Below are 24,380 nucleotides of genomic sequence, written 5' to 3'. Positions count from 1 at the left end.
CCTCGAATTTGGCAATTTCATTAACTTTCACGGCCGAATCCTTAACAGAAGGAGGAACGGTGGATTTCCACAGTCTGGGGATGAGTGCCTTAGCGGCATTCAGCAGATGTCGCTCTAAAGGTACATCTGAGGGACCATCCCCGTTCTCCAGTTCCCAAAATAGTAGGATATGAGCAGGGGAGTTGGGCAACTGCCTCCCTAATATAATAGAGCAAAGACGTAGGATCGTGGCCCAATATTCAGCGAGGTCGGGGCATTCCCAAAAAATATGCAATAGAGAGCCGACATTAGCCTTACACCTCCAACACAAATGACTAACAGTGGGGTAAATGCGGTTCAATTTGACCGGTGTGTAGTACCACCTACACAGAATCTTATAATTTAACTCTTGAATTTTGCAGCATCTAGAACTGAACATCAGATTAGCTATGCCCCGTTTATGCAAATCTTCAGGAATATCTAAGCCAAGATCTCTTTTCCCACGCCTTTATAAATGGAAGTTGCTTCCTTGCCAACACCGGCCCTAACATATCATAAGTAAGCGATATCGTGTGTGACGGAGGGAGTTCCAAAATGCATAATTTTTCAAATGGAGTTAGTGGTCTCCCCAACACTTTGTCACCTCCCAGATAAGCAAAGAAGTGTTTAATCTGACAATATTTATAATCTTGGAGGGAAGCATTAGGTCTGGCTTGCCTAAGAAGCTCCAAGCTAGCCAGCTGCCCTTTCTCCAACACATGTACAAATTGTAGGTGGCCATCTACCAACCACTCGTGAAACGCTTTGGGTCTAAGCGCCGCCGGAAACGCCGGGTTGTTCGTGATCGGCATAAGGGGCGAAGGAAAAGATGTAATACTAGGGCTGCATTTTACCAAATCCCAAATCTTCAGAGTATTTTTAAGTAACGGGTGCGAGGGATATAATATCCTCCGATGTAGCTTATCAATCCAAGGCAAGTGCAGAAGGTGCGTACCCGAGGATTGTTGTTCGATTTCAACCCATCCCTTATTGTCCACATGGTAAGACCAATCAAGTATCCTATTAAGTATCGATGCTCTAAGATATCGTGTACAGTCCGGGAGGGCCAGACCCCCATCAATTTTTTTCCTGTATAGGAGAACCGATTTGATTCTAGGGGATTTGTTATTCCAGATAAACTTAACAATAGAGGATTGAAAAGTCTTCAACCAGCTGGTAGGATAGAAGAGCGGGACACATTGGAACAAATAGAGCAAACGAGGCATAACATTCATCTTAACAACATTAATTCGGCCCACCCATGACAAAGGCTGCTTGGACCAGGCACGGAAATCTTTAGCTAACGTGTTGTGTAATTTCTTACAATTGATCTCCACCCACTCATCATAATCTTTTGTAATCGTAATGCCTAAGTACGTGAGCTGACGATGCGCCCAGCTATACGGAAAATTCTGAGAAAGTCCCTGGATCGTTTGCGGGTGAATGGAGATGTTTAGCGCAACTGACTTGGAGAAGTTTATCTTGAAATTGCTTAATTGACTATACGTATCCAGTAGATTATTCAAATTGGGGATTGATACAATAGGATTAGTTATGAAGAAAAGCAGGTCGTCGGCGTAAACTGCTATCTTCTGTTGTTTGCCCCTAATCGCAACACCCGAAATATCTAAGTGAGACCTGACATGCACGAGAAAGGGTTCCAGCGCAAGGGCGAATAGAGTAGGGGAAAGAGGGCATCCCTGCCTAGTGCCATTCTTGATATGTATGTACTCGGAGAGCACCCCGTTGACTCTGACCCTGGCTACAGGCCCATCATACAGAGATTGTATCCACTTACTAATACGTTCACCCATTCCAAATTTTGTGAGGCACCTAAACATATATGTCCAGCTAACCCTATCAAAGGCCTTTTCGGCATCAGTGGACAGGAGCATGAGGGGGGTTGGTACGCTTTGCGTAATGTAGTATATTAATCACTTTATTAGTATTGTCTCTTGATTCTCTACCCGGGATAAAGCCAGTTTGGTCAAGACCGATCAACGGGTTTAGTACTGTTTGTATTCTGGAAGCGACTATCTTTGCTAGGAGCTTGACATCGACATTTATCAGGGAGATCGGCCTATAACTGCCAGGGTCCACCGGATTCTTATTAGTTTTCAATAACAGTGAGATATGTGCCTCCAGAGAAGTGTGGGAGAGATGGGCGTCCGACTGCAGAGCATTAAATGCTTTAGTCAGATGAGGGATAAGGATATCTGAGCAGGCTTTATAATAGCTCACAGTGTAACCATCCGGTCCCGGGCTTTTGCCCGTCGGAGAAGATTTAATTGCTTGGGAAACTTCATCAGCCGTAATGTCAGCGTCAAGAGCTGCTTGCTGATCTGGATTCAAGCTAGGGAGAGCAACAGAGTTAAGAAAAGTGTCGATAGCATCAGCGTGAGGGATGCCGTCCACTACTGTGGGGGATTCGAGCTGATAGAGAGCAGAATAATACCTATGAAATTCCTGAGCTATAAGGGGGCTGTGGTGTAAAGCACCCCCCGTCTTTGGCTGAATGCTGTGGATGTAATTCCTGGTGACCTGCGAGCGTAGGAGACGGGCAAGTAATCTACCGCATTTGTCCCCATGCTCATAAAATCTATGCCTCATTCTCGTGATGACTTTCTCTACAAAAAGGTCGTGATGGTTTGTCAGGGCTGTGCGTAATTCCACTAATTTCATCAGAGAGGCTGCATCGGAGGTACTCATATGAGTGGTCTCCAATTGCCGGATATCAAATAACAACTTCTCATGTTTAGCCTTATGTGCCTGCTTCCTCCTAGAACCCAATTGAATAAGAATGCCCCTAATGCAGCATTTGTGTGCTTCCCAAACCGTAAGAGGGTTGACATCATCAGTCACATTTTCCGTAAAATAATTTTGTAGGGCAACCCTAAGTTCGTCTAAGAACGCCTTGTCTTTTAGCCCCGATTCGTTCACCCTCCAAGTGCCATCTCTAGAGAAATCCGTGTTCAAAGACACCGTCACCGACACAGGAGCATGGTCGGACCATGTGCGGGTGTAAATTTCAGCATCACCCAAAACGCCAAGATGATGGTGGGACAGGAACAGATAGTCAATTCTAGTATAAAGGTTGTGTCTGGCGGAATAGAAAGTATAGTCCTTTCCTGCAGGTTGGACAAGACGCCATGCATCAACTACCTGCAGGCGGTGAAGGTCTCTAACAATATTACGAGAGACACTCACAGGCACGCTGGATGTGCATGTGGAGCAATCAATGAGAGGAGCCAGAGGAACATTCAGATCCCCACCCAAGTTTAAAAGGCCGTCCATGAAGCTCAGGAGAACTTCTGAGATATTGTGAAACGCAACGTCTTGATGCTCGTTAGGCAAGTAAATATTGGCAAAGGTGATTTTCTGAGTACCTAGGGTACCTTTCACAAAAACAAACCTACCATTAGGATCTTTTTTGGTGGAGAGAACCTTAAAATGGAAGTTCCTGCCAAAGAGGATAGCCACCCCCTTAGTTTTATTCTGTTGGGGGACACTACAATGTATCTCTGGAAAGTATTTGTTGGACCAGCGGGGGACCGATTCCACTTTGAAGTGGGTTTCTTGAATAAAAGCTACCTGAGTCTTTAACCTTCGCAATTCTGCGCTGAGTAGGATACGTTTTTTGGGAGAATTGAGACCGTTTGCATTTAAGCTGACCACTTTTACCTGAGAAGTACCTCGTGAAGCAACTTGTTGTTGTCGGGACTGCATTATGGCAAGATACTAAAGGTAGACCAAGGAAAAAGTAAGGGAAGAGAAGAGAGAGAGGAAAAGAGGGATAAAGACCAAAATGAGGGGAGTGAAGAGAGGGAAGAAAAAAAAAAAAGGGGGGAGGAGGAGAGGAGGAAGAAAAGAAGGTAAGAGTAAGGCCAAAGGATAGGAAGAGGGGACAGAAGGGAGGGCAAAAGAGTATGTACAGGAAAGTAGGGAGATGAAAGAAGGAAGGGAAAGTGAAAAGAGGGTCAAGAAAATTGTATAAGGGAGAAGCGGGAAAAAATTTTCCTCCCCCAAAAGGTAATACGCTCTTACTAACGGGGATACTACAAACCGTTACCCCCGTGTAGTAGGGAGAACCGTGGAGCATAGAAGAGGGGAGGGTCTAGGAGCTAACCGAACGTGTTGCTCCGACACAATATAACAGCAAATATAACAGCAAACATTGATAACATAAACAATTTGAGAGTTTTACTTAAACCATAGTGAATGGAGAGTATAGTTGCTAACCTGGGCCAAGCACCACCTACAAGCCTGGGAGATGCCCAAAAGACTATGCTTAGAAATAGTAAAAAAAAAAAAAAAAAAAGGGGGGGGGAACCCATATCTACATTCTACTACATTCCCACGTATGCATAACAGATATACACAGAACATAGCATCACAGTAGCCTTGCATGTAAACGTAGATGCAAACAGAGAAAGATTGCTCAAGGATACAACCAAAAAAAAAAAAAAGGCACCAAACCCCAGGAAGCAGAGATGTTATTCCGCCCATTTAAAGGATCCAAAATATCGCTAACACATTTCAGGCAGGCTGTCGCTCAGACAATTGAAGAGGGAATAGTTAACCCAATGATGACAAGACACATGTAAAAAGCCCATCATAAGGGGATCAGCATATGGTGATGTCCTGGCATGTTGAACCTATACACACTGCCCTGGAGATGTTGCCCCGGTAAAGGCTGTGAAGCAGCAATAATAGTAGATCCAGAAGCGGTAGAAAAGAGAGACCAAAGGTCTAAGGGAGAGCAATTATCCAAGCTTGAACAACGGGAGGCCCAAAAGTCAAGAGGGGCTATTCCAAAAAGGCAAAACCAAGCCAAAACAAAGCAAAGAGCTAAATATGACACACTCAAAAAACCATCAGAGCACCATAGGATAATCCCTGAGAGTGACAGCCATAAGGATCACAGGGTACCTGAAGCAGGTCACTCGGTGTTCAGGTAAGTGAGCAAAAATGGGAGCTGGCGCCTTCCGTTCAGCCATCAGGAACGAAGTCCTCAGAGCCATATACGTAGTGAGCCCAAGCGGAGAGGTCCGGGGTTGCGATATCCAAGGCAGAGCAGAAGCGGCTTGCGTCGGCAGGTTCCCGGAGATATATCCAAGTACCGTTGTGTCTAGCCGCCAAGGCAAACGGAAAAGCCCAACGGTAAACAACTTTTTGTGATCGAAGGACATCTATTAACTCTTTCAGAAATCTGCGTTGTAGAATCGTAGAGTGAGCCAGATCCTGATAGAGCTCAATCTTGTCACCTTCGATGTCCAACTCGCCCGCCTCCCTCGCTCTGCGCAGGAGTTCCTCCTTTTGGGCAAAACGATGCATGCAGCACAGCAAATCCCTAGGTTTCCCCTGCCTCCCAAACATCACTCTGTGGAACCGTTCGATTGGAAGTGGTTCCTCCGCGCCCAGGCCTAGTAGTTGTCGGAAAAGGCCTTCGACAGAGCGGCGGGCTTCTGGGAGGTCAGCCTTTTCTGAAAGCCCTCTGATTCTGATGTTGCATCGCCTGTTGCGATTTTCTAGATCTTCCGTCGCCCTTTTTAGCATATAAATCTGCCGCTCTTGGTTAGTGGCTCTTGCGGATAACTGGTCTGTTTTGTCAAGTAGACCCGACTGGGCCGATTCCACAGCCATAAGTTTGCCCGCCATTTTAGTCAGCTCTGTCTGTAAGCCAGTTACCTCTTGCTTTATCGAGGACTGTATGTCCGACAAGAGCTGTGCCAAATCCGCTTTGTTGGGTAAAGCAGCCAAGAGCGTCTGGAGAGCAGGGGGGTCCGGTGTTAGTAGCTGCGTATCACTCACGGAACGCTGATCTTCTTCATCCACCATATTGGAATCACCGGACCTCTCCGCCTCGTCATGAGGTTTCTCAAAGAATTCTTCGATATCCCGGTTCCGTTTCGCGGCAGGGATCTTTGGGGTGTTACCGACAGTCGGTGCTTTTTGATTTCTCCTCATTTGGGCGAGGAACAACAGGTCTAATAAGAGTTTAAGATAGCAGTGTGTCGGAGCTCCACAAAACACGTCTCACTCAGTGCGCCATCAGACCACGCCCCCCCCCTTTTATTTTTTTTACTTTGTGTTTTCTTAATTAATTAGCTTTCTGTTCAGCAGTACTCCACTCTGGCATTTTGGCGGCTATCTAGTTGTTAGGGTCCAGATTACAGATGCAACCAGGCAGTGGTTTCAATGGGAGACTGGAATATGAATAGCGGGCGGTCTAAATAGAAGGATACCTTATAAGAAGTAACAATAAATATGCAACCTCATAAAGAAATAGGGTTTTCACTGACAGAGTTGGTAAACCCCATTTGAAATTTAGAAAGAGGTTAAAGAATACAGCAAAAAATGTAAAAAACTATGAATAGCTGAAGACCGCTAAAAACATGACATTCTATTAATTTTAAAAGTTAATGTAAAGGTGAATTACCCCTTTAATTTAGAATTAATTTTCACATTTAGAACACACAACCATTCCAGTCCGTTATGGTGCTTCCACTTGTATAGGCATGCTGGCCACAATGAAATTGGCAAAACAAAGCTGAAGAATAGGCTGCACCTCAGAAGAAAAGATAAAAATCCAATTTTAGTTTCAGCTATTAAAAAAACCATATGGATAGGTAGACACAGTGTCGGACTGGCCCACCAGGATACCAGGAAAACTCCCGGTGGGCCCAGGTGTCAGTGGGCCCTCATGCTGCTAAACTTTTTGCCTATTTCATGGCCATTCCCTATTTCTATGAGAACAAAGTGGCTTAATAGGTGAAATAATATATTATAATATGTAAGGAAAAGAGACTAGAAGAATAGAGGTTGAGTGAGGAGAGGAAGAAAATAGTATTGAGGATGGGCCCCTGGTCTAAAAACTTTTGGTGGGCCCTTGGTCTATGGTTTTTTGGTGGGCCCCTGGTGTCCCAGTCCGACACTGGGTAGACACATCACTGCTTGACGCATTTCCGACACATCTGGTCCATAAGACAGGTCAACATCTATTCTGAGCTCCTGCAGATTTGTTGAGGGAAGGGCCAAGTGATTGAAATGTTAAAGCTAGATATAAATTGGCTGGAAAAAATACACACACACAAATGCTCTCTCTCTCTCTAACACACACACACTTTTTGCTCTTCCTTGAAAGGAGACCTAAACCCTAAAAATGAATATAGGAAACATGCCATATTTTATGTAATGACCTTATTGCCCAATCCTAAAGTTTCAGTTTGTCAATAATCCAGGATTTCAAACTTGTCACAGGGGTCACCATCTTGGAAAGTGTCTGCGACACTTAAATGCTCTAAGTCTAAGCAGCTGTTGAGAAGCTTATCTTAGGGGTTGTCGCAAATTATCAAACAGAAAATTAGGTTGGCCTGTAATGTAAGCCTATGCTACATGGCTGATTATGAAATTCTGATGCTAGTTGCACTAGTTTCTGTGCTGCCATGTAGTAATTATCTGTATTAATTACTAATCAGACTTGTATTGTGAAATTTATATTCTACATATACTATATATTTTGAGTTGGTCCCTAAACTCAGTAACTGACAGCATCACAGAGCATGTGCAGTGAAGAAAAGAAGATCGGGAGCTACTGGGGCATCTTTGGAGACATCTTTACTGCTAAAGGGCCGTGGTTGCCTTGGGCTGGTACAGAAGCCCAACAGATAATGTACCATGATGTAACATTTCTAGCCTACGTCTTTAGTTAAGCCTTAGTTCTTCTTTAACCTGCTAAAAGTTAAATAATACAAAGGAAAAAAATGCTATTTTATTTATATATAATGCCATGGTGTCCAGTGATACTGCACAGTCGTATCCTATAAGACAGTGCCTTCAACAAAGTGACCCAGTTCATGAACATAACATCTTTAGAAATATGCAATTGCCTTTAACATAGTGACATAGCACATAAATTATCTGTAAAAAAAAATACTATAAAATATATTGTTTTCATAAAAGTAAAAATGGTTGGCACTTGTATACATAAAGATATTTCTGTTGTGAAAGTTGCTGTAAGATGAGAGGCTGTTGCACGAACATGACACTGCAGCCTTAATGAAAGCATTCTTCTATTATTAATGATAGCCTCTAGTGTAGAGCAATAGATACGAACAGCAGCTGCAACAAACCAGTTCACTTTTACCTTTCTTCTACCTGTATTATGTCCAAATGTAGTTTGAAGAGTGGAACCCCTGAAGTTTTAAGAAATATGCCAAGCTACGACAGTGTTAAAGTGGCTGTACGGGTGAGGCCTTTTAGCAAGGTGGGTGAATCATCCTTGTGTTTACCCTTTTCTACTAGCTGTATTTACATTAAAATTAGACAGAAACAATCTAAAAAAAAAAAAAATGTTTTCCTCTGCTCAGAAATATACAGGGACATGATCTATTATCTGGAAGTTTTGGGACCTGGGGTTGTCCAAATAAGGATCTTAAAGGGGTTATTCACATTTGAGTTTACCTGTAGTTAGATGTAAAGTGATTTTCTGAGACAACATTTTTTATTATTTGTGGTTTTGAGTTATTTAACTTTTTATTCAGCAGCTCTCCAGTTCTAGGATCCAAATGACCCTAGCAACAATACATTGATTTAACTAAGAGACTGGAATATGAATATTAAATGGTGAGGCAATAAATGTGTAGCCTTACAGAGCATTAGTACTATTTTGCTAATATTAGTATTGGCAAAACTGAAAAGAGTCAGAAGAATGCGGCAAGTAATTAAAAAAACATAAAAAATAAAAACCAATTGAAAAGTTGCTTAGAATTAGCCTTTCTATAACATGCTAAAAGTTAACTTAAAGGTGAACCACCCCTTTAAGTCTGCCAAAAACGTTGATGTTTTTCTAAAATAGTTTCAGTAAAAATTTGAAAAAGCTGCAAGAAAATACAGCAGCTAAAACCTGTCGAGGTCACGTAGAGATGAATGACAGAGGTCCCTTGAACCATCTTTTAGCCTTAAGCTATTCAAGGTCAATAACTTGATGAATTTGAGTCCTCTTCCCCCCCCCGGATTTCTTTGATTGATGTTTTTTATATTGGAGTTTTTCCATAAATAAGCAAACCTTCAAGTTGTGAGTTTATTCGAGGTAGAAAAAACCCTAACAAACTCAACTTTTGATAAATAATCCCCTAAACTGATATAGAATTGCTTAGCCATTAATATGGAATCATGTAGCTTAGTTTGGATAAAGTAGAAGGTATTGATTTATAATTACAGAGAAAAAGGAAATAATTTAAAAAATTTGAATTATGCTTAAAATAGTCTCTTTGGGAGATGGCTAGGGATGCACAGAATCCACTATTTTGGATTCAGCCGAACCTCTAAATCCTTTGTGCAAGATTCGATCTGAATCATAATTTGCATATGCAAAGGCTGGGAAAGGAAAAAGTGGAAAATAATTTCTTTACTTTTTTCTTCACCTTGTTTTGAAACGGAAACTTATGTGATTTCCCTTAACACCCCTTATTTGCACATGCAAATTACGATTCGGGGTCGGCTTTTCAAGGCAAATTTGGATCCTGCTGAAAAAGGCCGAATCACAAACCGAATCCTGGATTCAGTGCTTTCCTAGAGATGGGCCTCCAATAATTCTTGGATTTCCAGATAACTGATCTCATACCTGCCTGTATCAATAATGAATATACAAAGATCTAGCAGTCCTAAATAGTAATTGTTAATCCATAAGGTGTGTTAATTACCAACAGTATAATGCCCAGAAAGAGTACATAGTACAGGTATGGGACCTGTTATCCAGAATGCTCGGGATAAGATAAGGGGTCTTTCCGTAATTTAGAACTTCATACATTAAGGGGCCTATTCATTAAACCTCAATTCTTTTTCTGGTTCAGTGTTTTAGAATTCTACTCTTGGCAGTGCAAGTTGTTCTGTCAGATACTCTACCACTGCAGACCAGTAGTTGAATATATGAATACAGTCCCATACCATATGCACAAAGCTGGAGTCAGTGGTTTGACATTTGGGTCATTTCACCTCCCTTGAGCTGCCCATTTTCTGCAGTTTAATAGGAGTGATATATACCTGGTTTATAAATTTGAATTGGACCATTCTATCTCGTGTGGCAATTAGGAAATTACTGTATATAGGTTGCAGTTGTTTCTTCCAATTTGTCATTTATCTGTGGTAAGACTCCCATTTGTGTTTAGCTTTTGTGAACGGGTAAGGAGAGAATACAAATATTTATTCTTTATTCACCCTTAACCGACTGTAGTGAAGTATCTAGAACATGATCCAAACTAATATATAATTAATTGTTATTGGAGGCAGAACAGTCCTATTGGGTTTATTTAATGTTTAAATTATTTTATTAGACAAAGTATGGTGATCTAAACTACAGAAAGACCTTTTATCCAGAAAAACCCAGGTTCAAGCATTCTGGATAATATGTCCCATACCTGTAATGGGAAGTAATTGGCCACAAATGAACTACAGCTCCTCTTGTAGGCCCTGTTTATTGCTATTCAAGACCATATAAATGGTACAAAATAAACATTAAAAAACACCATCTTGCTATGCCAAATGAAAATCATGATATGGTGCAATATGTCTTTTCAAACTAATCTCTAATCTCGGAAAACAAAGCGCTCTGAGTGCCATCCCGCCGGCGATTTTTATTCTAGCAGGCGGTAAGGCAGTTCGGGGAGATTACTCCTTCCGAAGAAGAGGAGATTTGTCGCCGGGTGACTAATCTTCCTGAATATGACCATATGTCTCTACCCTTAAGGAAGCTCTTAAAACTTTCATCTGATAAACATTTAAAAAAAATCTTTTTAACCAGAGAGAAAAGGATGCAAGCAGTAAATGTGTCATCTCTATGAAAACCAATTGCACCACTATCTATGACCCAAAGAATGTCAGCAATGAGAAGACATTCAAGTTTGATCTTGCATATTGGTCACACAATGAATATTTGAAGAACACAGAAGGAACGCTTGTTCCAGATGGCCCTGATAGCAGATATGCAGATCAGGTAAGACAACAAAAAGGGCGAAGACAAGGAGGTATAATTCTTTAATGGTAGTGCTAGATTTCAGTACTGAATGTAAATTAAACATGTAAACGTAAAATTTAAACAAAAGGTGGCAAGTAGAATTGTATTTAACTTTTTTTGTTGTTCTTGCTCATACTGTGAGCTTTACACGTTGCTTTTTCCTTCTATAGAAAACTGTGTTCCAAGACCTTGGTCAAGGAGTATTAGATAATGCTTGGCAAGGTTATAATGCTACACTATTAGCTTATGGGCAGACTGGATCGGGAAAGAGCTATTCAATGATTGGATATGGCACTAACAGAGGTATTATCCCACTTGTATGTGAAGAGCTCTTTCGAGCTATTGAAACTAACCAGGAAGAAAACAAACAGTACCAGGTAAGTGTCTAATTATGTTAATATGATATGTGTGTGCTAAAAATGTACAGGGAGATATACCACGAGGTGGAAATTGCTCAGTGTAATCTTGGACCCCAAGATGACTATCTTCAAATAACAATTTATTCCAGACTTCTGATATATTTACCCAATAAGTTATCTGTATTGAGAAACCATTGCCATTTGTTCTAAAACAAACACCAATACAAGCCATTATAGTGAATTCATGATAGAGAAAAATGTAGGGATCTTTTAGCTGTGGTGTGCAGTCTTAGGGGCAGATTTATTAAGGGTCAAGTTTTGTTATCCACAAATACAAGTTTTCAAGGTTTTTTTTTGTCAAAAATCAATTTTTTGGGTAAAAAAAAGTTGAAATTTACTTACCGTAATTTCCTTTTCCTTTTAGTCCAAACAGCAGCACACACTGAGATTTCCTCCCTCCCCCTAATTAGGACAGTAGGACCAATAGCTAAGCTTTTAGAAGCCATAAGAACCCTCCCCTTCCCCCCTTCCATCGTGTCTTTGCAAGTAATACAACAACACCGAATGCCAAATTTTTTAATAGGGTGGGTTTACTTGTGCTGCTGTTTGGACTAAAAGGAAAAGGAAATTACGGTAAGTAAATTTCAACTTTCCTTAACGTCCAACAGCAGCACACACTGAGACATAGCAAGTAACAATAAAGGGAGGGATTAGATTCCAGATTCTTTCACCATTGATTGAAGAATAGACCTTCCAAAGGCCGCATCCTGGGAAGCATTGATGTCCAGTCTATAATGACTAGCAAAAGTATGTGGACTTGCCCACGAGGCTGCTCTGCAGATCTGGTCCAGCGGTACTAGAAACTTCTCTGCCCAAGATGCTGCTGTCGCTCTAGTAGAGTGTGCTTTTACAAATATTGGTGGAGATTTGTTATCAGCAACATAACATGTCTGTATGGTGTCTTTTATCCATCTGGCTAATGTTAACTTTGAAGCCCCTTGTCCTTTGTTTTTCCCAAAGGAAATGAAGAGCTTCTCAGATTTCCTGAATGACTCTGTTCTTTTGATATATTCTTTTAGAACCCTTGTCACGTCCAACAGATGAAGTCTCTTCTCTTCTGGAGTTTTTGGTTGTGGAAAAAATGCAGGAAGACAGATCTCCTGATTAATATTAGCCCAAGAAGCCACCTTGGGTCTAAAAAAGGGTACCGTCCTAAGTACCACCTGTTCTTGAAAGAATCTTATATAAGGCTCTCTGACTGATAATGCCTGAAGGTCGCTTACTCTCTTTGCAGAGGTGATGGCCGTTAGAAATAGTGATTTAAAAGAAAGATGTTTAATATCTGTACTCTCCATAGGTTCAAAGGGAGCGTCACAGAGTTTTTCTAATACAATATTAAGATCCCACTGTGGACACGGCTCCAGAACAGTTGGTCTTAATTTGAAGGATGCTCTTATAAATCTTCTAATAAGAGGTTCTTCAGCAAACCTTGTCCCCAGAAAAGCTGAAATTGCCGATATGTGTACTTTAAGTGTATTAGGTCTTAGATTTTTATCTAAGCCATTCTGAAGAAAGTCTAAAACGTTGTTTACCGAGACTGAAGACAATTCAACATTCTCTAGGCTACACCAGTTCTTGAAGACCTTTATAATTCTGGAGTAAACTTTGGAGGTGGATTCTTTCCTTGCACTCATTAAGGTACTGATTACTTTTTCAGAAAGACCCCGATTTTCTAATAGGGGCCTATCAACCTCCATGCTGTCAGGTTCAGACGTTGAGGGTCTGTGTGAAACACCTTCTTCTGGAACAATAGACCTCTGTTGCAGGGAAGGATCCAATATTCCCCCCGACTCATTTTCATTAGGAGTGAGAACCAGCTCCTTCTCGGCCAGAATGGTATGATCGCAATCACTGAAGTCTGGTCTATGCGAATCTTCTTTAGAACCCTCCCTATGAGAGGAATAGGGGGAAAGATATACGCCAGACTGAAGTCCCACTTGATTGATAGCGAATCCAGGACCCAAGGCTGATCCTTCCTGTAAAGGGAGCAAAACCTGGGCAGCTTGGAGTTTTCTTTTGTTGCCATCAGGTCTACCACTGGTTTTCCCCATCTTCTGATAATTTTCTGAAAAATCCTCTGACTCAGAGACCATTCTCCTGGATCCAACGCAACTCTGCTCAGGTGGTCTGCTAGTTTGTTGTCCTGACCTCGAATATGTACTGCCATCAGAGATAGAAGATGTTCTTCTGCCCACTGAAGAATATTCATGGTCTCCTTTAGGAGTACTCTGGATCTTGTGCCTCCTTGTCTGTTCAAGTAGGTTACCACCACCGTATTGTCGGACTGAACCTTTACCGCCTGGCCTGTTAGATGCCTCTGGAAAGACTTTAGAGCTAGAAAAACTGCTTTCAACTCCCTGAAGTTTGAGGAAAGGGACTTTTCTATAGGACCCCAAACTCCTTGGGCAGATAGGCCCTTCATATGAGCTCCCCAACCACTGAGAGAAGCGTCTGTTGTCACAACAATCCACTCTGGCTCTTCTATGTTTTTCCCTTGTGTAAGTCTTCCTTCTTGCAGCCACCAGCTTAGTGACTTTTTTTGTTTCTGCAGATATGAAGAACTTTTTGTCCAGTGACTCTATGTCTCTGTCCCATCTGGAGAGCAGTTCTTGCTGTAGTGGCCTCATATGCAGTTTTGCCCATTGTACCGATTCTATAGAGGCTGACATGAGGCCCAAAATTTTCATCCTCTGACGAAGAGATATCGCCCCAGAATTCTCCAGAGCTATAATCTGGTTTTGAAGAGACAACACTCTCTCCTGAGTCAGAAAAATCCTCATCTTGACTGTATCCAGTCTGTTCCCCAGAAACTGTTTCTGTCTGGCTGGGAAGAGGGAAGATTTTTCTTTGTTGACTATCCAACCAAGATTTCCCAGGATTTCCAGGGTTCTCTGAATCTGTCTTTCTAGAAGAGAGGCTGAGACTGCTTTCAATAACCAATCGTCCAGATAAGGGACTATGTGTATTCCTTCTCTTCTTAGCACTGCTACCACAGCTACCACCACCTTGGTGAAGACTCGTGGTGCAGAAGTTATTCCAAAGGGTAGTGCCTTGAACTGGAAATGGTGTATCTTCTTTTGAATAATCACTGCTATCCTCAGAAATTTTCTGTGATGATGAAAGATGGGTAGATGTAAATAGGCATCCTTTAAATCTATTGTCACCAGATAATCTCCTTTTTCTAGAATCTGAATAACAGACCTTATCGTTTCCATCCTGAAATGCTTTTTCTTTATAAATCGATTCACCATTCTCAAATCGATTATCATGCGAAAAGTTCCATTTGGCTTTTGGACCAAAAAAACGATGGAGTAGGTTCCCTGGCCCTTTTCGCAATCTGGAACTTCTTCTAAGACCTTCATCTGAAGATAATTCTGGATAGATTCTTCTAAGAACAGTTGCCTTTGGAGAGAAGAACCCTCTGGGGTGGTTAGAAATCGAGGAGGTGGTTCTTGATGAAACTCTATTCTGTAGCCTTCTCTTATTAGTTGTAGAACCCAGGAATCTGTCACAGTTTTTTCCCACTGAGGGTAGAATAGCGAAAGCCTTCCCCCAACCTCCAAACTTCTGGCGTCAGAATTCTTTCTGTCTGCCAAATTGAGGTTTTCCTCTTCCTCTAGAGGTTCTTGTAGATCCTTGCCCTCGAAAGGGATGTGCTCTCTCTTTTTCTTTTTCATAGAATCTATCCTGTCTTTTCCTTGGCGGAGATCTCTTTTGTCTACGAAAAAAGGATCCTCTCCAGTTCCTTTGTCTATCTTGTGGAAGTGATTTCCCTTTATCATCTGATAGCTTTTCCATTAATGAATCAAGTTTGGATCCAAATAATTGACCTGGTTCAAAGTCCATATTACAAAGATTCATTTTTGAGGTTGAATCCGCTCTCCACGGCTTTAACCAGATTGCCCTTCTAGCTGTAGTAGAGAGTGCTAAATTCTTTGAAGCAAGTTTAAGTGACTCAATAGAAGAGTCACAGAGAAACTCAGATGCCAGTTTCACTGTCTTCAAACTTTTGACCAAATCCTCCCTCGGAATTTTGTTATGAATATCTTCTTCCAACTGAACTAACCAGTTTCTCAAGGCCCTTGACACCTCAGCGGCCGCAATCATTGGCTTACACTGAGCAGCAGAAGTCATATAAATTCTTTTTAAGGATGTCTCCGCTTTTCTGTCCATCACATCTTTTAGGCGTGAACCATCTTCCACCGGAATTGTGGTTCTCTTTGAAAGTCGGCCCACAGCCATATCCACTTTGGGAGGATCCTCCCATTTTTTGGACTCTTCTGATATAGGAAAAAGAGTCTTAAAGCGTTTGTTAATTACTGGTGGCCTGTCTGGATTTTTCCACTCAAACTCCATTAGATCTTTTATCACTGGATGTACGGGGAAAGCTCTAGGCATTTTCCTAGACCATCCTTTCCTGTTCTGGTTCTGAACTTTTCCCCTCCTGATCTTCCATTGCACCTTTAACTGCTTTTATCAATTTTGATATTGATTCAGATTGGAATACTGCCATGTCTACTTCATCCTCTGATGAAGAATTCACCTCATCAATAACCGTGTAATCCTGTTCATCTACAGATATAGGTGACTTGTCAGCAGGATTAATTATGTTCTGAGATAAAGAACTCCTTATTTCTGAAAAAGACTGTTGAATAAAGTCTTTAAACCAACTCATTGCAGTTTCAGCAGATTGAGCATTTTCATTCGCTTTTGCCAGACAGGCTTCACAGCGACCTCTCTCATAGTTATCTGGGAGCGGAACATCACATTGACTGCAGACCAAATGTCTGGTTTTAGACCGCTTTTTCCCCCTAATTTCCAGACTGGACATCTGTAGAGAGAGTAATGAAAAAAACAATATTTGTAATCTGTAATATTGGGACACATATTGGGCAATAGGAAGACCAGCAATACCTTAATTGCTTCTCCAGGTAACACAGCCCTTGTTTGTAGCCTGACCGCTTGTATTTGCAGCACATAATGGGCCCCTAATGCAACACACGCTGCCCTTTTTAAACCCAGCCGCTTCCTCACTGTGCGATGACGTCATCGCTGTGCGCCTCCTGAAAGCCGGTCCGTGGCTGCGCGCCTATCCATTATCCATGCGGTCAGCTAATGCGGAGGGCCAGGAGCTCCGTCCTCTACCCTCCCCAAGGACCACCACCCGAAGCTGGCTCCCTGGAACGTCCCAGGGCTCACTACCGAGCCCTTCTGCAAAAGAAAAGAAAAAAGTATCCCACTGTCCCAGGTAGGACAGAAAAAACACGATGGAAGGGGGGAAGGGGAGGGTTCTTATGGCTTCTAAAAGCTTAGCTATTGGTCCTACTGTCCTAATTAGGGGGAGGGAGGAAATCTCAGTGTGTGCTGCTGTTGGACGTTAAGGAAATAGAATTTTTTGAGATTTATTATACCCCCACCCTGGAAATAGCTTAAATCCAACAATACACCATCTAAAATATGTTAGTTATATAGGAGTCAGTGGCAGAGGTCCCTTGAATCATTTGAAGATAGCCTTCATGATGTTCGATTTTTTTCAGAGGGTTTTGCCTGAAAACTCAATTACTCAATTAGAGCAATTCAAGTTTTTTTTACGCAGGAAACGTGAACTATTCGAGTTTTCAGGGTTGTTAGACCTGAATTCACTGTATCAAGCTTTTCCATTCAAGTTTTTTCTTAAATAAAAAACCATTCAATTTGTGAGTTCATTCGAGTTAATTCGAGGTATAAAAAACGTTCAAATTCGACCTTAGTGTGCAGCAGGGAGGGCCAACAAAATATTTTTCAGTTAAAGCAGTTTAGACTTTTTAAAATGTTATTTATTATAAAGCATGTGTATGCTCATGATCTTACATATAAAATATATAGTGTAATAATAGGTGCAAATTTTGCCATATGTCTAGTAACCGATCAACCAATCAGCTGTTTATTTCCAGCAGTTGTCCAGAAAATGCTTATCTTTCATTGGTTGCTCTGGGTTACTAGACTTTTTGCAACCGTTGCTACTATTATTTAATGTGTATAAAAGTTGATCCCTTGGCAAATGTCAAGATAGTCAAGTGTTTTCTTGTTATTTCAGGTTACATTCAGCATGCTGGAAATTTACAATGAACAGGTAACGTCTTAGCCCTTAGCTTTATAACTATAATGACAAACTGTGCATTTGAATGCTGTAACTAACAGGAAATGGCTTGCTTTTAGATAAGGTCATTGTGAATAATAAACAGGTTCTGTGCAAGGTATGTTTCTAGATCTATTAAAGGAATGATATCCCTGCCATAAAGCAGTACAAGTTATTATTAATAGTTGAAGTATAATTGGTATTAGTATTAGAAGTAGTATTAACAGCAGGACTAATATTACTAGTATTGGTATTATTGTTAATATTATTAGAAGTGTTCGCAGTATCATTATTAATAATAGTTAATATTAATAGTCTTTGGTATTATTAGTATTCATAGTATTGCTATTGTTAACTTTTTTAGTATTAGTGGTACAAACATGATAATTAGTATCACTATTAGTAGTAGTGGTATTGGTATTATTAGTAGCAGTAAATAATTATTTGTTTTTTTATTAGTATAGATACCATCAGTATTATTGTAATAATATTATCAGCAATAGTATTAGTAGTGGTATTGTGTTAATAATAATAGTAGTAGCAGTAAGATTAGTCCTGTGTCCTTTGAACTCTAGTTATTGTTTTCAAAGTTTTACATTTGAATTTTTTGCACTAAATATTATACATTTTTTGTTTTTGAATGCTTAATTAAAATTAAAGTGGACCTGTCACCCAGATATAAAAAACTGTATAATAAAAGTCCTTTTTAAATTAAAAATTAAAGCCAAATTCTTTTTTTTTTATTAAAGCATTCATAGCTGTTAATTTAAAAATCTCAGCTGTCAATCAAATACTGCCTGCCCCTCCTCTATGCCTTAGGCATAGAGGCGGGGTGGGGCAAGCAATTACTTTCACTTTCCATTGAGCACTTCCTAGATGTCACTGCTCTCCCCACATTCCCCCAGTTCTCTTAACCATTTCATTGTGTAACCAGTGCTTGGGGATGGACATCAGGTCCCCCATTCTAGTGCATAAATAAGATTCTGTGATAATGCAAGGCTTGCCTTAATAACAGTGTCCACAAAATGGCTCCTGCCTACTTGCTATAATTCCCAGACTGATGGAAACAAGATTCAAATAATGTATACAGTGTAATTAAAGTTCATTTTGCTTGACTAACATGAAAAAATAGGATTTGGAATAATTTTTTTTGGGTGATGGGTCCCTTTAAGGAGTACAAATTCAAACGTCAATAAATCACCCCCTTAGTGTTAGTAAGGGGTTATGTAGTATTATTAGTGGTATTAATAGTAGCATCAGTCATAGTATTTTTAGTATTAGTACTTGTATTATTAGTAATAGTTGTAGTATTAATAGTGTTAGAACCATTGTTAGTATTAGTATTATTAGCAATTGTATTAGTATTAATATTAGTATTAGTAATACTATTGCTATTATTAGTATCAGTAGTATTAGAATTAGTAGCATAATTTGTATTATTATAAGGAGCCCATTTACTAAGGGTCGAAGTGAATTTTCGAATTCAAAACTTCAAATTTTGAAGTAATTTTTGGGTACTTTGACCATCGAATAGGCCAAAATTAGATTTGAATTGAAAAAACTTCACAAATTTGACCATTCGAAAATCGAAGTACTGTCTCTTTAAAAAACTTCGACTTCAACACTTCGCCACCTTAAACCTGCCGAATTGCTGTTTAGCCTATGGGGGAACCTCCTATAACCCATATGAGCCGGTGACTAAGTTTTGAGAAGTCAAAGGTTTTTTTGTAAAATCATATGATCTTATCGATTAAATCGTACGGATCGAACAATTAGAAGGATTTCATTGTGCGATCAAACAATTTTAATTTTAAGGAAAAAACCTTCGACTATCGTACTACACCTATTCGATGGTCAAATTTCAAAGTTTTTTCACTTTGAAATTCGACCCTTGATAAATCTGCCCCTAAGTGTTATTAGTATTATTTGTAAGTATTGTTAGTAGTATTATTGTAATAGCAGTATTAGCGGTATTAGTGAAGTTAGTAATATTACTAGTAGCATTAGTAGTATAATTATGATTAGCAGTATTAGTATTTGTGGTATTTTAAGGATTATTAGTAGTATTAGTGTTTAGCTTCATTAGTATCAGCATTATTATTAGTAGCTTTATTCGTAATAATAGTGCTGTTGTTATTAGTAGTAGAAGTGGTAGAAATATTATTATTATTATTATTATTATCTGCCTAATCTTTTGTTGCTTAGGTAACTGATTTGCTGTCTAAAACAAAGAAGTCTGGTGGACTAAAGGTTCGAGAAGACCAGCACCAAGGTTTCTATGTTGATGGGCTTAAGTTGGTCCCATGTGAGAGCTATGCACAGATTGAAAGGTTAATAGAACAAGGGAAAAAAATAAGGACTACTGCATCAACAAGCATGAATGCCAGCAGCAGCAGGTCCCACATGGTAATAACAATCCAGTTTAAACAGGTAACAACCCCATTATTTCCTCACTTTGGCATCAGATCTCACATTTTTAGTACAAAGGCTTTATATGTTTATCAATAACATTCAGGCTCAGGGCTGGAATTAGGTACTGGCAGAAGAGGCATGTGCCTAGGGTGCAATGAAGGGGGGGGGGCAGGCACGTACCTCTTCTGTTTGCCTACCCCTAGTCTAGGCCCCTTTCCCCCCACCATCAGCTCATCATTGGTACCTGTCCTGTTGCATACCTGCGCGTTCCACCCTCCAAAACATCAATATGCATGTGGGTGCGCTCACTCGTTCAACAAATGGAGGGAAAGTTTGAAGTGGCAGGGGGTGGCAAAGTTGCCTGCCAGGTTGCCAAGGGTGCCAGCACTGCTTAAGCTTTATATTTCACTAATGAATCACAAGTAGATCAATCATTTTAGTGCATACGAACTACAAAAATATCAGAGGAAACATTGCTTGGTGCTATATAAGGAATATAGGACCATGTAGCACCGGCAGTGGCCAATGCGGCCTTGGGGCGCCGTGATTTGAGATCCAGCCCTGGACACAGGGTAACTCTGGAGCTAAGGTTCAGAGGTAGCTCCAAGGTTACCCAGGGTTTCCAGGGCAGCCTGTATCCATCTCTGCATCACAGTTGTTTAAGAAGAATAGGATGCACATGTCACTCTCACACCAAGCACCAGAAATTACCCTATCAACTGGACTTTGAAAATGTCAACATTCGCAATTGTACCAGGTGACCACAATGATCCTGGAGTTATGCTGCATTATGGCTAATAAACATGGTGATTGGCTCCAACAATACGCTTTGCACACTGCACTTGTGGTTGTAAATTATCCATTGGATCCAATTTCTTTATTCCAAAAGCAAGATAATGGAGAAATGGTTGTAATGGCTTTAATGATGTTTTGTGGTTTTGGGTACCAATTCTGATACTATAACCATTGTACCAATGCTTATCGTTTCTGCAGATATTACTTGAGGAAGAGATTACAAAGCAATCCAGTATAAACTTAGTTGATCTTGCTGGGAGTGAAAGACAAAAGGCATCTGCTTCTGAGGGAGATCGCCTTCGGGAAGGGACTTGCGTTAATCTTAGTCTGACCACACTGGGTAATGTCATAAGGTAACATGACAAAAAATTATTTGCAAAAAAAACCAAAGATTTTTACTTTTTTTTTTTTTTTCAGTGCAGAATTCTGCTGGAGCAGCACTATTAACTGATTAATTTTGAAAAAAAAGTTTTTTCCTATGACAGTATCCCTTTAAGGGCAGCAATGTAATATGCCAAGCACTTATGCTATCTTTTACCATATCATCCAAAAACTATAAAAATATGCCTCTATATGTATGCCCAGCTTCTGATACCATGTCCTCAGGTTGGTAGGCAGGAGAGGCCGCTGCCTAGGGCACAACCATTGGGGGGCGCTGGGCAGATACCTCTTCTGCCTACCCTAGACCGGACTCATCTGCAGCTCAAATTGCGTGCATGCGTGTATGTGGGCGACGGAGGAAGTGGGGGCAAATTCTGTGGTGGGGTGGGTTGAAGTTTTGCATCTACAGCTTGATCCAGAAGACACATATCTCAGAAGCATCAGTACAGTTTTGATTCCAGTTTACAGTTTTGCTAAAATAATGTATTTTCTCTTCTCTTAGTGCCCTAGCAGAAGCAGCAGTGGGAAAGAGAGTTTTACATATTCCATATCGAGACTCTGTTCTGACAAAACTTTTGCAGTCTGCATTGGGGGGTAATAGCAGGACTGTTATGGTAAAGTGTTGGATCTTCTTTGTATGAGTGCAAGTTTTATGATCATCGCATTTTGTAATATTTATTGTGTTTGTGTGTCTGCTCTTTGTTCATTTATACTAAAGGCGCAGAAAGGGTCCTTTGTCCATCATGCACATCTGTGGCATGTGTATAAACATGTTAACATTAAATAAAACCAATATGATTGTTTTGCCACCAATAAGGATTAATTATATTATTTAGAAAAACGAAATAATTTAAAAAAACTGATTTGATTAAAATGGAGTCTATGGTATATAGCTATAGCCTACCCATAATTCAGAGAATGCTGGATAATGGGTCTCCAGATAATGGATAAAAATAATTTCACTGGCACTCAGGTCAAGTCCAAGCAAGGACAAACCCTTGCTGTGTTTATTTGCACTTTTGCAATTAAACACAGCAAGGGTTTGTCCCTGCTTGCACTTTGACCTGAGTGCCAGTGAAATGATTTTTTTTTTACTCATGAATTTGGAGGTTTCCGAAGCCTTCTTCACTGGGCACTGGGCATTCACGTTACGAAGAGCCAGGGTGTGCAAGCTGGTAATATTATATTATTCTCCAGATAATGGATCCCATACCTGTATGTCCAACACAAGTTCACTCAAAGCCCTTAGGCAGCATGGTAACCACATACTTAGCCCTCTGGTTACAGAAACTTCCTTCTCCAGTGGATGCACTACAGACCCCTAATGATTCTCTGATTTAATATGCAAAGAATGCTCCACAATTTCTGAAGTGGAAGCGATTCCTCCATGCAGAAGCATAATCTGTAGTGGAGCCACAGACCCCAGGCCGTCAGAAAGGTTACAAAGGTGCACAACGGCTCTGTAGCTCTGTAACTAAAGGAATTAGTGTCCATTCCCCTCATGTGTGCAGTTTGTTTCTCTGCCCTTGCCTTGACTTAAGGTGGCCATACGCGATTGGCGACTTTACCAAACGACCATATCTTATTGTGTATGTGTTAGCAGAGAGCTGATCTGAACTGCATGTGCAGCTTCTCTGTAAGTGAGGACAGACACACCAACTTCTGTGTGAACAGTAACTTGTTTGCTTTATAGAACTCAGCATAAACACTTCAGCATAACATGTCTGCAACAGGAACCTTTCAGAGAGCATACACAGGAAGAGGAAGAAGAAAATCACACAGAGTACAGGTCAAACATGACATCACACTGCTAAGCAACAATAGACCCTCCCTGCATAAAGTAATATGCACTGGAACAATCTCTGTCTGCTGTTTTCCAACAGCATGGCAATATGCCCACCAAAGGCAGTACGATGACGGGTTAATCTGATCATTTAGCCCTAGGGTCAAACGATTGGATTTCAACTAAGGAAATGGGCGCTGAAGGGAAGAGGACTGCATCAACTAGCCGATTGTTGGCCTGATATCGATTGGAGAGACCCATTGGAATGCCCCATACACGGGCAAATACGCTGCCGAATTGGTCTAAAGAACGATATCCTCCTGTCAGATTTAATCTGCCCGTTTATGGCCACCCTTAGAGAGGTCTTGCACATACCATCCCATAGTGTAACATTAATGCTGTAAAGATGTAATGCAGGTCAGGGCTGCCCAAACTTTTTGCAAGAGGGCCAGATTTGGCGAGGTGAAAATGTGTGGGGGCCGACCATTCAGCCTGACATACTTTGAACCATTAACATTTAACTCGTTTAAACAAGGAATTGGGCACATTAGTGAAATGATCTGGCACTTGGTCTATACTGCTGCCTGTGTGCTGAAGGTGTAGACACGTACTGGAACGTAGTGACGCCATACTTCTTTAGTTTACTGTACTGGCATGTCTGTACGTCTATTGACACCTTCAGTCCTAAAGAAGTATGCGAAAGCAACGTGTCTCTACATGCCAGTACGTGTCTATTGCTAACACCTTCAGCACACAGGCAGTAGTATAGACCAAGTGGCAGATCATTTCACTAATGTGCCTTAATATTACTGCTATGGGATTCCTGATCGCACTGTGCTGGGGGGCCTCATTATTATTAATTTCATGATGGGGGCTGAGGGCCGGTGTAAATTTGAAAACGGGCCGCAATTGGTCCCCGGGCCGCACTTTGGACATGTCTAATCCAGGTCATGATATACTGTATCAAATAGAGTAAAGTCTAAATTAACTGGACTTTCTAAATTTTCTTGAAAACATTTCACCACTCAGCATAGAGAGAGGCTTCTTCAGTTCAACTGTGTGGTAGGGAATTTCCCAGCATTCATAAATTAAGGGTAGTAAAGTCACAGATTCAATAACAATGGTTCCATTGAATTTATATACTTGGCATTGGCCGAAACTCACAGATGTCTGAAAGCCAATGCAGAGGCTAAAGAGAAGGAATATAGGCACCTCAAAGCAGCTCTGAAATTTGTGGATACCCAGACTGGGTCTTTGCCAAAACAAAATCAAGTTCAAACAAAAACACCAGACCATCAAACAGAGGGAAGGAGTATTGCAAGCAAAGCAACATAGTCATTCTATATGTGGCTCGAACATCGGAAAAACGTAGGAGAATTTTCAAACCAAGCAATACTCTGAGACAGAAGTTTATATACCCAAGAGACCTACACCTTCCCA

General features: G+C 40.7%; 1 protein-coding gene across 1 annotated transcript in view; it reads left to right on the top strand.

Annotated features, from left to right (window-relative positions):
* Positions 1-7,911: 7,911 nt before the first annotated feature.
* Positions 7,912-24,380, top strand: part of LOC121393891 (kinesin-like protein KIF28P) — a 41,141-nt gene continuing 24,672 nt past the window's right edge. Inside the window, exons 1-7 of the mRNA XM_041563732.1 lie at positions 7,912-8,284; positions 10,820-11,011; positions 11,203-11,409; positions 17,528-17,563; positions 19,775-20,065; positions 20,975-21,129; positions 21,660-21,771. Coding sequence (XP_041419666.1) covers positions 8,183-8,284; positions 10,820-11,011; positions 11,203-11,409; positions 17,528-17,563; positions 19,775-20,065; positions 20,975-21,129; positions 21,660-21,771 — 1,095 coding nt within the window. The 5' untranslated portion in view covers positions 7,912-8,182. The remainder of the gene's footprint in view (positions 8,285-10,819; positions 11,012-11,202; positions 11,410-17,527; positions 17,564-19,774; positions 20,066-20,974; positions 21,130-21,659; positions 21,772-24,380) is intronic.

The sequence above is a fragment of the Xenopus laevis genome, chromosome 5L (assembly GCF_017654675.1).
Source record: "Xenopus laevis strain J_2021 chromosome 5L, Xenopus_laevis_v10.1, whole genome shotgun sequence".
Taxonomy (NCBI): Eukaryota; Metazoa; Chordata; class Amphibia; order Anura; family Pipidae; genus Xenopus; species Xenopus laevis.
Note: the sequence above shows the minus strand (reverse complement) of the source record. Positions and strands in the feature narration are given on the sequence as shown.